Source organism: Juglans microcarpa x Juglans regia, chromosome 8D, assembly GCF_004785595.1.
Source record: "Juglans microcarpa x Juglans regia isolate MS1-56 chromosome 8D, Jm3101_v1.0, whole genome shotgun sequence".
NCBI lineage: Eukaryota > Viridiplantae > Streptophyta > Magnoliopsida > Fagales > Juglandaceae > Juglans > Juglans microcarpa x Juglans regia.
In genome coordinates, this window is record NC_054608.1 from 12,672,478 (window position 1) to 12,687,983 (window position 15,506).

Below are 15,506 nucleotides of genomic sequence, written 5' to 3' on the forward strand. Positions count from 1 at the left end.
ATAACAGCATATAACAGACCCAAATAAATCAATAAAACCCCACATTTAAAAACAGACTGAAAACAGATTCTAATCCTTTCCTACATGCTTACAAATCTAAAACACTGTAAAAAAACACAGATTTGGAAGTGTAAAGTATAGGTTTCGGGGATATTTCCCAAAGAAGGAAATACGAACCTTCGGTTTGTCAAGAAGAACTAACATATAGAATATTTCACAACCCAAATCGAAATAATAGCACCAACACAGAGTGAGTATGTGAAATGGAGAAAAACTAACCTTGGTTGTAGAAGTCGACGACGGAGCGAAAAACTCATATTTCTTGTAATGCTAGAGAGAGATCAAAGAGAAATTAGCTGGTGTAATCAGGAAAAGCAAAGGTTAAGTACCATTGATGTCCATTTTCATTTTGGTGATGGTTCTAGCCATTTGGTACAAGTATTTGCAAAGTTTATTATTTGAAAATACGTACCTGCTATTTTTATTGATTGCTATATGAATAAGGACCCTGAATTTCTTAACATCGTCGAGAAAGTATCGTCATCTTAGTTGATCGAGCACTTCTTGTATTGGTCTAAATAAAAATGCTTATTGATAAGGAAACAATAATTCTTTTTACAATTAATATTAATAGTATTATTTCAAGAAATACCAAACTTCGTTGTCTATGTTGTTGACCAAAATTACAAAAATTTGGTCTAATTGTCATCATCAATAATTAATACAAAGTCTTAATTAATTGTACTATTTAAAGCGAATAGTGTTTGGGTGGAAGTTATAATGGAGATTGTGAAATTATCGGTATAGGAAACTGATTAAGTTACAACTGTTTTATAATTATTTTACCCTAAATTAATTTATTAGCTTGGCACGACCATGTAATTAAGGGCATAATCTATTTAAGAATATGAAGTCTTACTTGTGTGTACGTATAATAATAGGCAGCAGCCCACAGGTTGAAACCCAAACCACTAAATCCAGTTAAAAACTCCCACAGGTTGAAACCCTAACCACTAAATCCAACCACTAAATCCAGTTGCAAACTCCATTTTACTTTGTAAAACCACAAATTAATTATCTTAAACAAAATATAGACAAACGTCACAAGTTAACCTATAAACTTAAACAGTATTAAATTGGGCAAATAGTCTTCAATTCATACTTTCAAGCATTGAATGATGGCCATTTTCAGGTTCACTAAATCATACTTTCATTGCTTTGATTCCTAAGAGAAAAAACCAGAGAGAGTGAGTGAGTATAGACCTATTAGTCTCTGCAATGTTATCTATAAACTCATTTCCAAAGTTTTGACTTTCTACCTAGTATTATCTAAAAAACTCATACAGATTTTGTTGCTGGGAGGATTATATCTTATAACATTCTTGTGGCCTATGAAATAATTCATTTTTTGCGGAATAAGAGAAGGGGAAAAGAGGGTTACATGTCACTCAAACTTGACATAATTAAAGCCTATGACAGGCTTGAATGGAGCTATCTTGAGAAGGTTATGCAGTAGATGGGATTTTAGGATAAGTGGATACAAATGATTATATTCTATGTGAGATCAGTGAGTTTTTCTGTTCTTATTAATGGTGAGCCTACTGGTCCTATCTTTCCATCTCGAGGTGTTAGCTAGGGAGATCCTCTATCCCCTTACCTATTATTATTATGTATTGAGGGACTCACCTCTCTTCTAAATCAAGCAACACGAAGTGGTTTGTTGAGTGGGGTTAAAGTTTGTAGAGAGGCACCTTTGATTAATCATCTGCTTTTTACAGATGATAGTCTTCTATTTTGTAAGGCTAATGTCAATGAAACCTTGATAGTACACAACCTGTTAGAGTCTTATGAACAAGCTTCTGGACAGAAGATCAATAATAGGGAAAAAAAACTCCTATGGTTTTCAGTGCAAATGTACAACTTGCCACTAGAACTTATCTCATGCAGTTTTGTGGAATTCAAGCCTTCCAACAGTATTATAGGTATCTTGGTGTAACACCACGTTCCCAGAGATCCAGAGAGTTAGTTCATATTATCTAGAATCATCTCCAACATCACAACTATAAAATTCAGAAGACTCCATAAAATATTACTTCCTTTGCTCAACCAAAAATCCATGTTCCTTCAAAAGGACAACAAAGAAATTCTCCATAACATAAATTAAAAAATCTCCAAAGATTCAAAAAAATCCTTAACCCAACACATCAAGATATCCAAAAATAATCAATTTACTAACTATGACTCTCAGATAAGTACTTGTACCCTCATGCACTTATTCCTCTACGATCATCACACCTTACTAAAACTCCATACTCTTGTTCTCCAACTGAACCATCAAAATTATTTTAAAAATGTTTGGAGATAAGGGGTGAGTTATCAACAACTCAGTAAGCAGAGAACATATACTAATGTGTAAACATGAGCATTTACAGAGTTCAGAATACAGAACAAAATACTTTCTTTCAAAATATAGAATCAGAATATTTGTTTTCAGAATGCAGAGTCAGAACATGTTATCAAAAATATCGGAGCGAAAGTTTGAAAATATTCATAATCAAAATCCTTTTGGTATAACATAAATAGAAACATCACATCTTATCTTATCATATCGGAATAGAGACCATGTTTAACCCCTGTGGTATGGTTGTGCAAACCCCGGCGGCCAATCGAGTAGAACAGAATGTGAATCTTCCAAAGTATTTTGGCATAACATATATGATTCATCATCATCATCATATCAGAGGATCATATCAGAACAAATGTCATGTTTAACCTCTGTGGTAGGGTTGTGCATTTGCGGATAACCAAGCAGATGCATAACGAAACTGAAACAGAATACCCCTATTCTTTCCCATGATAGGGTCATATCATATCGGAACAAAAGCCATGTAAAACCCCCATGGTAGGGTCTCCAACTAAATAGAGTAGAAACAGAATCAGATGCAGAACTAGATAGTCATGCCAAAGGTTTTTCAGATGTCACATCTTATCAAAATAGAGTATTGAACAGAATCAAAATACAAATGAATCAGATCACAAAAACATAATTTATGCACAAAATTTCATATTCGCTCTCTTTTGCATAGTTCAAAAACAAAATGCCAAAATAAGCTCGTGTCTATACCAGTCATGATAGAAGATACTTTCTTCTTATACAGAATTTTATGAGTAATGCATAACAAATAACTGATGTCGTTTTCAAAATTTCTTTTCATAACAAAACATGCATATTTTTCAAAATCAACATCAGCCCATTTTATTTAATTTTATGTAAAGTCTAGCATAAGAATCCCGCTTACCTGGACTTCTTAACTTTTCAGAAATTTTCCTCAATAAATGCCGAACAAAAATTACTCGTCACCTATAAAATAATCACGTAAGTTTCATAAATTTCCACTCGGACACATATTTCGATATTTAAACCTGAAATTCTAAATAACCTTTTATCCTATTTTATCCTAAAAAAATCTAGCATTCTCATGACCCTAAGATGTCAACAATTCTCGAATACATCGATTCTCACTTAATCTCACCTACTAATCGATTAAATTCTAAAACCATTCTCGGCCCCCACTCAACTAATTTCTAACACCATAATATCATCATAATAAAAAGACAATTTTATCTCAATCAGACTGAGGTCGTCCGTAAAAAAATAAACACATCTCATATCGAAATTTCAAACCTCATGCCTTGACTTTTAACTCTGGGGGTAAAAATGTAATATCCTGACCTAACCTTCCTTATCAAAACTGTACGTAACATGCAACAATAACTTTCTAAAGAAAAAGCTGAATCTTATCAGAAGGGCAATCGTGCTACAGAGGCGTTGCACTCCGCGGGAGAGAGCTTGTGATATCCTGTACTTACGTGTATTTTGACTAAGGAATTTTTGCATCTCTTAAGGTTATGGGCTTTCTTGCTTTAAATTTTAGATGATTTACGTGGTATTATTTTAAGATTTTTAATTATTAATTTAATGTGTTTTCTTATTGTTCATTATTATTCATTATTTAAATTTCTCTTTATTTTAAATTAGTTTATTTAAATTATCGTTTTGAAATCATTTTCGTTGGATCAGTTTCGAGACCCCGAGTTGAAAGACTGGATCTCATTTATTTCCATTCCTTTTTCTTTTTCCCTTTTCTCTTTTTCTTCTTTCTTTTTCTTCCTTTTCTTTCTTCCTCCCCTACTTTTCCTCCCGCGTAAGACACCCCTCCCCTCTCCCCAGTCCGTTTGTGTCGTCCTCCCACAGCACCGCCATGCGCCCCCATTTCCATCAACGCCCCTCCCAACCGTTTCTCCACCGACCGGCGACCTCACCCCTTTGTTTCTAGCCCCTCTTGCGCTGTCGTCAGCCCCCACACACGGCTTCAAGCCGCGGCACCCATTGATCTCGTGCGCCACCGTGGCGCTGCCATCGGCCACCACCTTTTCACCACATCACTGGCGACCTCCCAGCTACCTAACCACCCATCCTCAGTCCCGATCCAACACCCTTGAAGCCCCTCTAACTCATTTTTTGATTTGGGTATTTTGGTCTCCAACGCAGCCCAAGCCACCACCCACGGCCAACCACCACGACCATTAGTTTCACCAACATCCCTAATCCCTTCCCTTCCCTAGTAATCGCAAGTCTTTGTTTGTCCCCGTTTAAAAGTTGGGTTTTTGAGACCCCCGGCCTTAGTCCATTTTTCAATATTACATTGATGTGTCTCCACTTCTAGTACCTCTGTGATCCTTCAAAAATTATATTATAGCACTGTAAGTATTTTTTCTAAAGAACTTTTGAGATTTAAATGGATTTTTGGGCTAACTCATATTTACTGTGAATTGGTTGGTTGTGCCGGACTGAGTCTGAGGAGTAAGGGGTTGGTTGGATTGGACGATAAAATTGTTTGTGTGATTGGTTTATGCTGTGAGATTTATTGGCGGTTTCGGGTTTAAATATTGGTGTTTTGAGTTTGACGTTAGTTATAGTGGATATTGATCATTTTAGAAAGTGATGATATATTTTGAGATTATAGTGGTTTTAAGTTTTGAGGAATTAAAATAGGTTATTTTAGAAGCTTAGGCTTAAATATCAAAACATGTGATTGATTGGAAACTTACGAAAATTACGTGATTATTTTTATAGGTAATGATTTATAGTCGACTCGACATTTTTTAGGAAAATTCTGAAGAACTAAGAAGTCTAGGTAAGTGGTGTTCCTATGCTAGATTTGCATAAAAAGAAATGAGCTGAGGTTGGTTTGTAAAATTGTGCATGTTATTTTAAAAAGAAAAGGTGAAAAACAACCTCAGTATATGTTTTGCATTCACTCATGAAATATGTATGAAAGATTAAAGAAATGTTTTTGAGATGAAAAGTGTAGACATGAGCAATATTTGACATATTTCTAAAATGTGAAAAAGAGCTAATATGAAAATTGACATTTTTGTACATGTGATATGAAATATTTTGGATCTGTTATTGATCATCTGAAAATGATATGAATGTGTTCAGCACGTGGTTTGATATGATATGGATATGAAAACATTTGGCATACTTATATGTTTTAATCCTAATTCTGAATATGGTTCTAATATGGTGATATTGGTTTACGTGATATGGTTGGTACTAACATGATATGGTACTAACATGATATGATATGGTATGAGTGCACCCACTTTGGAAACAAAGTGGTCTTTTACGTGTTCTTTCCTGTGTGCACACTCGGGGCTCCGAGATTGAAAAATGGAAAGTTTCACAATATGATACTGCCTGGTTTGGCCACCAAGAATAGCACAACCCTATCACGGGGGTTAAACATGGTATATAACATGATACAATACGATATGACATAATAAGATGAAGATGTGCAGTTATGTTATGCCAAAGTGGTTTTTGAATATGAAAATGGTTTATGAATATGAAAAGATTGAAAAGTCTCTCTGATTTTTCTGATAACACGTTTCGTGATGTGCATATGAAAATAAAATGTTTTATTTCTACATACCAAACTTTCTAAAAATGGCTCATGTTACTAGTATATATTCTCTGCTTATTGAGTTGTAGATAACTCACCCCATATCTTCATATATTTTTAGATGACATTGATTACCCATCTAGGGGTCAAGGATAGAAATTGGAGCTTGGCTAGATATGGATGGAAGGTTGAGTACCTAAGAGTACCATTGTTAGTAGAAGGATTTAACTTGAATATTTGAAGTATTTTATGTTGTTCGGACCTTTTGAGACCTAAAGATGTATCGTTTTATTTCGTTAAGATTATTGGAAGATTGTGGACCTCCATTTGGTTTATGTTATTTTGTAATGATGACTTATGGAGTTTGTATTATGATTATTTGGAAAATATGAGATTGTACTATTTATAAAGTTCTTAGAGTTTTAAATGCTATGGAGAAGGGTAGGTGGTGTATGAGATCCCACATTACTTGGGAATGAGAAGTACTTGCTCTTTATAAGGTTCTAATGAGGCTCCAATTGTATCATTGATTAGTCATTTTGGAGTATAGGTCATGTGGTTTGGGCATTCTATTGGGACATTACAAAGAGCTTGCTTGGAGGGCTTACAAACATTAGTGAATTTGAAATAGAGACTTCCAGGGTTGAATGAAGAATGTCAGCTATGTAACATGCAACCAGAGACTACCATGCATGTATTTTGTCAGTGTGTACAAATTAAAGAATGCTAGTTACAGTTGTTTCCAGATTTGCATATTTCAGATCCTAATGTTCAGTTTTCAGCCTTTTTAAACAACTTTCTCGAAACAAAAACTAAAGAAGAGGTGGAACTTATGCTATTGTTGTCTTGGAACTACTGGTATAGGAGAAACCAGAAAATTTTGAGGGCAAATTACTACAAGCTGAATGGGTGGTTTCTTAAGCTGTCTCAATGAAATAGATGTACAAGATTATCAAATCAGATGCAAGAACCAGGAAAAACATAATTACAAAGTGATCTCCTCTTGCAAATGATGTTCTCAAATTAAATGTACATGGAGAAATTTTTCATGAACAAGGTGCAGCAGGTGTGGGTTTAGTACTAAAAGATAGCAAGGGAGAAGTTCTTATGGCAGCGTCAAAGAAAGAATTGGTTGTGATAGATTTATATGAAGTAGAATTGCTTGCAATCCTAAGAGGTATGCAAGTTTGTCTTCGTATGAGTATTCATGAATTACAGACTGAATGTGACTCACTATTGGTGGTTCAAGATATCCAATCTCCAACCGGTTCTTCATCTTTGATGGGGCATATACTTCAGGATGTTAAACAATTGATGCAAAGAATGTCTAAGTGTTCTATCCAGCATGTATTTCGTGATGCCAATGTGATGGCTCACAAGTTAGCTAGACTAGCTTTGAATGTCTAGGATGTCAATGTTTGGTGTGATGATATTCCTATTTCTATTAAACGACCTGTTTTTTCTTTAAAAAAAAAAAAAAAAAGGACGGACCCCCAAGTTTATTGATTGTCCAGTTTAATCACTACAAGAAAATTGTTTATTTATGGCTAGTTATTTCTTGTGAAAATGATTATTTCCTACTAAAATGAGTCTGTTTTTATCCTAAATAGTCATTTTCGTCGAATAATCTGTCACAAATATTCGTTTTTTCTGTAGTTAATACAATCTTTCTATTAAACGACCTGTTTGGGTTGATAAACAATTGTAATGTTATCTTCTTTTTTTAATGAAAAGTTTATGATGTTTCCTATCAAAAAAAATTCACGGCCTCAATTAGTCCCTTGGTCTTACAATAACCCAAATTTATGCACATAATATCTCAATTGGGTCTAAGCTAGCTGTCAATTTCAGGTCCAACCAAGATATATATATATATATATAGTAATTTAATCTAATATAGTAAACCAGAAATGACCCTAATCAAATGTCGTCATTTTAGAGATGACTATATATCTTGTTCTTCCAACTTGGTGCCGTCTTTAAACCTCCTTTGTTGCGGCAGAGAAAACCTCAACAAAGACTGCAACATCCAATCACGTAAACTAGTTGTGGAAAGGTACTTTGGTTTTCTTAATGTTTTTTTTTTTTTTTTTCTTTTCATTTTCATAGAGTATCATTATAGGGCGGAGAGTAGTTAATAAATCTGACCTTTTCTTCAGGAGATTATATATTACAAGGACTTTGCTTTAATTTTTTGTTTTTATTTTTATTTTTATCCTTGTTTGGTTTTTGTTTTTGTCTTAATATGACACTAAGCAATCATAAATATTGTCAATGAATCATTATACCTTAATTATTTCCGAACAACAATCAACACCATGCCCAATGGGATGCCAGAGAATTGACAAGTCAATTGCTACTATGATGATGACTTGTTGTATTTAAAAATTACATGAAGAATATTCACAAAATTACATTTAATCCCTTAAAAGTATAATCATTAGGATATTTGGTTAATCTTCAATTCGAAACATGTCCATGCATTCTTCATGAACAATATTAGATATTAAGTTTGGTATAAACTTGGTTATGTGCAACAACATCTCTGTTTCCAAGGTTTCAAATTATTCAATTACTTGTAGTACTCGAGTTATTGTTTTTCAAGGCCTGAAACAAGGGCAATTCGATGTTAATTTTTCATGTAATTAGGTTTCTTTGCCACTTAAAAGTCAAAGTCTAAAGATGGGTTGTGATACCTCCATATGATATGAATAAGGGTAGGTGGTGTATGGGATTTCATATTGCTTAGGAAGGAGAAGTTCTTTCTCTTTATAAGGTTTCAATGGGGCTCCAATTGTATCATTGACTAGTCCTTTTGGAGTATAGGGTATGTGGTTTGGGCCTTCCATTGAGACGTTACAAATGGTATCAGAAACAGATCCCAACCAGAAATGTGAGGCTTGAGCCGTGCCACCTATAATAGGTAGGCCCGACGAGGACATCGGAAATTTAAGGAAGGTAGATTGTGAAATCCCATATAATATAGATAAGAGTAGGTAGTGTATGAGATCTCACATTACTTGGGATCTCTTAGTTTCTATGCTTTCAAATATATATATATATATATATATATATATATATATATCATTAGCATTCACGACCCTAGATGATAAGAAGTGGTGACTTGGAAGGAACTTTGGAGGGGGGTGGGTATATATATATATATATATATATATCATTAGCATTCACGACCCTAGATGATAAGAAGTGGTGACTTGGAAGGAACTTTGGAGGGGGGTGGGTGTTCTTGTTCCTTGTCCTTTTGTGCAGTGTGTGATGAGCAAGAGACTATAAGGAATATTTTGGGTACATGGTGACTTGTCATGCAATCCTACTATATCAACTAGCATTGCAAATATTGTTTTGTCGCATTAAAGAAAGTAATGATCCAAAATTTCTAAGAAGGTCTAACGTAGAAAGTCAATACATGATTTGATGCAACGTACATACATTATGCAAGTCTTTATGGGGAGTTATATTTTATATTAGGGAAAAAAAAGTGTTCCTCGGATTTGCAGGCGTATCTCTTGCTTGTGATCCTTGGAAGTTAACGTACGGCTGGTTAAGCATGAGCAAAGTCCTAATGGTCCAAGCTGCCATATTACTAAACTTATTGAACTCACTAGTACAATCTAGAGGCGGCCAAATCAATTAACAGTATAAAGACATAAAAAATGAAAAGCCTAATTCACTTCATAATGCAAAGTTAGACACTTGTGAAAGACATGACAATTTCACATAACATAAAAATCACTCAACACGAAAACAAGGAGAGAATAAGAGATATTAACACACATCATGCACAACTATTAGTTACGGTTGAGAATGGATAACCATTCCCAATTAGACATTAATACCATGATCATCACTGTGACTGTCATTTTCTTGGCGTAAAAGCATGTCAGCTACTTGGCTCATGCTGGGCCTTTCGTCTTTCTCTTCCTCTACACATTGCAAAGCAACTGTTATCAGAGTTTCCATCTTACCCTTTTCGTAACTGCTTTCCAGTATTGGGTCAACGATCTCCTCAAGCCAGGAAGCCATTGCAGCCGCTTCATTCCTTTTTTCCCTCACCCAAGCAACCAACCTTTTGGGTTCTGTCTCCCCTCCACTATCTATAGCGTGGACACCCTTTGTTGGTCCCTTTCCCGTCACCATCTCCAATACAACAATTCCGTAGCTATAAACATCCACTTTGGAGGTGATAGGAAGATTGAAAACCCACTCTGGAGCCATGTACCCTCGGGTTCCTCTTATTCTTGAGAAGCTTGCATTCTCGAGGTTTCTATTTTGTAACTTAGACAACCCAAAATCTGCCACCTTTGGTTGATAGTTAGAGTCTAGGAGTATGTTCTGTGGCTTTACATCACAGTGTAAAACCCACTCCAAGCACTCTTCATGCAGATAAGCTAGGCCTTTTGCTGTGCCAGCGGCAATGTCAAACCTTCTCTTCCAATCAAGTGCATGGGATGAGAGGTTTTGCGATAAAGTACCATGTTCCAAGTACTCGTACACCAAAAGCCTACGCTTTCCCTCTGCGCAGTACCCCCACATCTCAATTAAGTTGATGTGGTTAATCCTCCCAATGATGCTTACTTCAGCTAGAAATTCACCTTCTCCTTGGTTAGATTCATTAAGACGCTTGATTGCTACAACTCGATTGTCAGGCAATACCCCTTTGTACACAATTCCTCCTGCTCCTCTTCCAATCTCCTCATTAAAATCTTTTGTTGCCTTCTTGAGCTCCGCATAGGTAAATCTTCTGAACCCAGTGACAGCAACAAGATAGCCCTGTTTGTCTACACTAGAAGCTTGATGGGTTCTACTCAAGAGACACCACGCCAAAAAGATACAGATGATTTCAACTCCTCCCACTCCACATGCAAACCAGAGCATGAATCTTACTATCCCATTATCCTGGCTTCTCTTATACGTTATGTCCAGTTGCACTGTGCCTTTACTTGAGCAAACCAGTTTGAAATTTTGTACAGAATTTTCGTAGGATAAGAGATTGCTTTTAGGCAGTCTTAAATAGAGATCGCCTTGGAAATCTGGGGAACGATATCCATTAAGCAATAGCGTCTTGGGGTAGCAATTTGAAGAACCATTTTCTCGATAGAAGGTGAATTGGAACGCTATGCAGTTGCACAGTTGCAAACATAAATTCTTACATTCATCAAATGTGTAAATGGGGAAGAACCCATAATCATAACCAAAGAATTCAACACGGGGTAACAACAGGAAGCCAGACTCATTTCTATTGCAAGAAAGATGAAACTCGGGTTCGCACCCGTCGGACCAGTCGGTTAGATTTTTCATCTTATATCCTGGGAGGCATGAACATTTCCTATCAAAACCAACAATATAGCTGCAAAGGCTATTTGCCCCGCAAATACCATAAATCTTGCAAGGTCTCTGTATGGCTTGCCAAGACACAAACCACGTCTGCGCCTCCTTGTCCCAACTGTACAATCGAACATTACCATCATAATCGATTCTCAATCTTCTGTGAAGGTTCGGCCCATAGTCGGCAGCCATGAAAGTAAAATCATCAGAAGAACTGAAGTTCCCGAACGTATCAAGCACTGCAATCCGACTGCTGTTGTATGTGGACCTTCCAGCATCCCAGCTCACGAGCCACGGGTCTGGCCAGTATACGCTGGAAACCTCCAGACCATCATAAAGAAGGCGGAGGAGGTTGTCGTTATCAAAAAAGAGCTTGTAAAAACCAGAGGAATAGTTAGTCTGGCTTCTGGAGGAGACGAGCCTTGTGTTTCTAGTGAGTCGTTGTTGGGGAAGAAGGGTGTCTGTTGGGAAATGAAAGCTTTCCCATAAAGTAACACCTTCCATGTTTTGTAGGACAAGATTACCGGTGTTGTAAAGAGATAAGTGCACTGAGGAGAGTGACTGAGTGTTTGTTTCCCAGACTGTGAACTTTCCAGCGTCAGATAAGATAAGATTACCAGTTTTGAGGAGAGAGAGCTTAGAGCTCCTTCCATTAACGGGCTGATCACGGTTTGCCATCCAGATTACAGTCTGAATCTTGTCGCGGGATGGCTTATTGAACCATATGGCATAGCAATAAGCATTATCACCTACAGAATAAAAGCCAGCGGAGAAAAGTCCATCAGGTGATATCAGAATGTCTTCCGATTTCTCAATTGAGAGGGATTTGCCTTCATGAATGGTATCCAGGCTTGAAGATGAGAGTGGGAGAGAAAATGACAAAGATAATAGAAGGAACAAAACTGGCAAATCCATGGTATCGGAGGCCTGGGCAGCTCTACTGCTATAAAATGTCGTGTGGAATGAATAGGATGTGGTTACATGTGGATATATATATATATATAAAAAAAAATTCTAGACATAAACTTCATACCCTGCACATTATTTAAAAAGTATATGATTTTATTTTTTTACCTTCATATTTTTTATTGAATTGAAATATAAAATATGAAGATAAAAAAATAAAATTACATATTTTCAAGTAGTGTATAGAGATGTGAGATTACTATGTAACACAACTCATATAAAAAACTGAGGGAAAGAATTAATATTAAATTTTGTGGGCTAGCTTGGAGAAAAATGAAGAGAAACGAAAAGCAGGTCATTCGTTGGAGAAATTTGGTTAAAAAGATAAATATATGTTTGGATCAAAGCCCAAAAAGTGCTAAAAATTTTGGAAGCAAATTTTATATTATCATCGTTTAGGGATTGTAACACACGGCCAAGTAAGAAATTCGCATCCGAATTTGTAATGAAAAGTCTATTTGAAATTTGCAATTATTGTGTGGATATACTACGAGCCCAAGTGTTTTTTTGGATATCCAATAATTTTTGAGTTTGTTGAATAGGTTTAAATCTTTAAATATGTTGGATTAGGTGAAATTTTTATTGAACTGAAAATTAGTGGGATAAGTTATAATATCTTTTAGAGTTTGAATCAAGATCTAATTTTATATTGTATAGTTAAACTTTAATAGTAAATAAGTTAGAATTTAATGTTTTAGTCAAGTTATTAAGTGAAAAATAATGAATTTAGAAAGTGATAATATTTTAGAGTTAAGACAATTTTAGGTTTTGATGTATTAAAATAAGTATTTCAGATTTAGATATTGAAATATATGGATTGAAAATTTATAGAAGTTACATGATTATTTTATAGGTGATGATTAATATTTGTTCGGCATTTTTTAGAAAAATTCTGAAAAGTTAAGAAGTCCAAGTAAGCGGGATTCCTATACTAGACTTTGCATAAAATAAAAATGAACAGAATATTTACGAAAATGTGCATCATATGTTTTGAAAAGAAATGTGAAAATAACCTTACTTATTTATTCTTCATTACTCATTGAACTCTTATGAAAGAGAAATCATTTTTGTCATAACTGGTGTAAACATGAGCTTATTTTTTACATTCTATTTCTGACCTATGTAAAAAGAGCAAATATGAAAATTTGTGCATAATTATGTAAATATGCTTTGGATCTACTTTGATTACGAAGATGATATGATTTTGTTCAGTATTCTGTTTGGATAAGATGTGATTTCTGAAAACCTTTGGCATGACTCTCTGATTCTGAATTTGATTCTGTTTCGCTCTATTCAGTTACAACCCTACCACGGGTAATAATAGTGGCATACGGCCCAACCACGGGTTACAATAGTGGATACGGCCCAACCACGGGTTACAATAGTGGATACGACCCAACCACGGGTAATAATAGTGGATACGGTCCAACCACGAGTTATAATAGTGGATACAGTCCTGCCACGGGTTATAGTAGTGGTCTCTGTTCTGAGTGCACACCTTGGTGACAGAGTGATTTATGTTCTGTTTGGCTATCCGCAGATGCACAACCCTACCATAGGGGTTATACATGGCTTATGTTCTAATATGATGTTCTGATGATATGATAATCATTTATGCTATGCCAAATGATATTTTTGAATGAAATTATTTTTAAATCTTCACTCTGATATTTTGATAACATGTTCTGCTTCCGCACTCTGAAAATGAAAATGTTTTGTTCTACATTCTGATCTCTGTAAATGTTCATGTTTACATACTAGTATATGTCTTCTGCTTACTGAGTTGTTAATAACCCACTCCTTATCTCTAAATATTTTTCAGATAATTTTGATGGCTCAGCTGAAGAACAAGAATAGGAAGTTTTAGCAAGGTGCGATGATTGTAATGAAATAAGTACATAATGGTACAAGTTTATTGGAGAGTCTTGTTTAGTAGGTTTACGACTTTTGGATTTTGAATAAATGGATTTGTACTTTTTAGGAATATTGGAGTTTTTAATTATGTTTTAGAAGTTGGATTTAAGTTATAAAAGCTAACTTTCCGAACCTCCGAGAACGGGACGTTAAAGTATAGTCATGATGAGGTCTAAGCCGGAGAGATTACGATCAAGCTCTGACTGTTTATTGATAGCAATTGACGTTTCCTGCAGGTGAAAAAAAAAAATTGACGTCTCTTGCAGGCCGGCGTTACGCTCGGTCTAAACGTGAAATCACTGAAATGTGAACATGTTGATAGCAATTGACGTCTCCTGCCAATTAGCCTAAATTTCTATGTATGTATACAAGTTTGAAAAGTTCTGCAGCCACGTGAAGACATTTCACTGATGTACATTTATATATTGCCATGACAAAGAGAATCAAATGAGACCTATTTATCCATCATGGATTATAAATGTGGTATATTATTTATGAGCAATACCATTGTTATGGGCCGTGTCGGCCTTTTCGTGGCAGATATTAGTGGACAAACACATAATGCCTAACTATTTATGTATCGGGGCCAGCTAATTCGTGTATTAATGTAAAAAGTGTGAGATGATCATCAGTTGTTCTAAAATGTTAAGCGGTTTGAAGTTAGGAGTACTTTTGCTCTCATATTTTGTGAAATTTATATTTGTCTCAAAAAATCCAAATTTCATCCCAAATTATATTTGGAGATAAAAAAAAATTTCATCTCTATTTTGTCTTGAAAAGACCGTCTCAAAAAGTTTTTGGAGAAGAAATCAAAAAATCATTTTTAGAGACAAAATTGGACGGATCCAGTCGAAACCGTTCGAACGGAATTTTTTTTTTGAGACAAACCCATTTCGTCTCAATACATTGTTCGAATGGAATATTTTTTCGTCCGAACAGGTCCACTCGAACAATATGTAATATTTATTTGAACTAATGACCATATTTGGTCTTGCTCGAACGAACGGAGTGTTCGAACAGATTTTATGTGTTCGAACTAATAAATTTTTCAAATGACTTGTATTCGAACAAAAATTATGTCTGTTCGAACAAAAGTTTATTTTTGGCAATTATATCCGTTCGTAATATTGTTCGAACAAATACTTTATTATTCGAACGTCTGTATTTCTCGATTGTCATTCGAATGGGTTAGTTTTTGTTCGAATAGGTCGGTTTGGTTCAAATGGAGTTATAAATAGTAATTTACCGTTCGAACTGTATTAATCATATAGATAAGAATTTAATTAAAAATATCATACTAATATTACACAA

At 35.2% G+C, this 15,506-nt stretch overlaps 1 protein-coding gene across 1 annotated transcript; it reads right to left on the minus strand.

The window, feature by feature from the left end:
- Positions 1 to 9,812: 9,812 nt before the first annotated feature.
- LOC121242220 (putative receptor protein kinase ZmPK1) lies at positions 9,813 to 12,305 on the minus strand. The gene has a single exon (XM_041140110.1). It carries the CDS (start codon positions 12,228 to 12,230, stop codon positions 9,813 to 9,815), a length of 2,418 nt encoding a protein of 805 aa, XP_040996044.1. The 5' UTR covers positions 12,231 to 12,305.
- Positions 12,306 to 15,506: the final 3,201 nt, after the last annotated feature.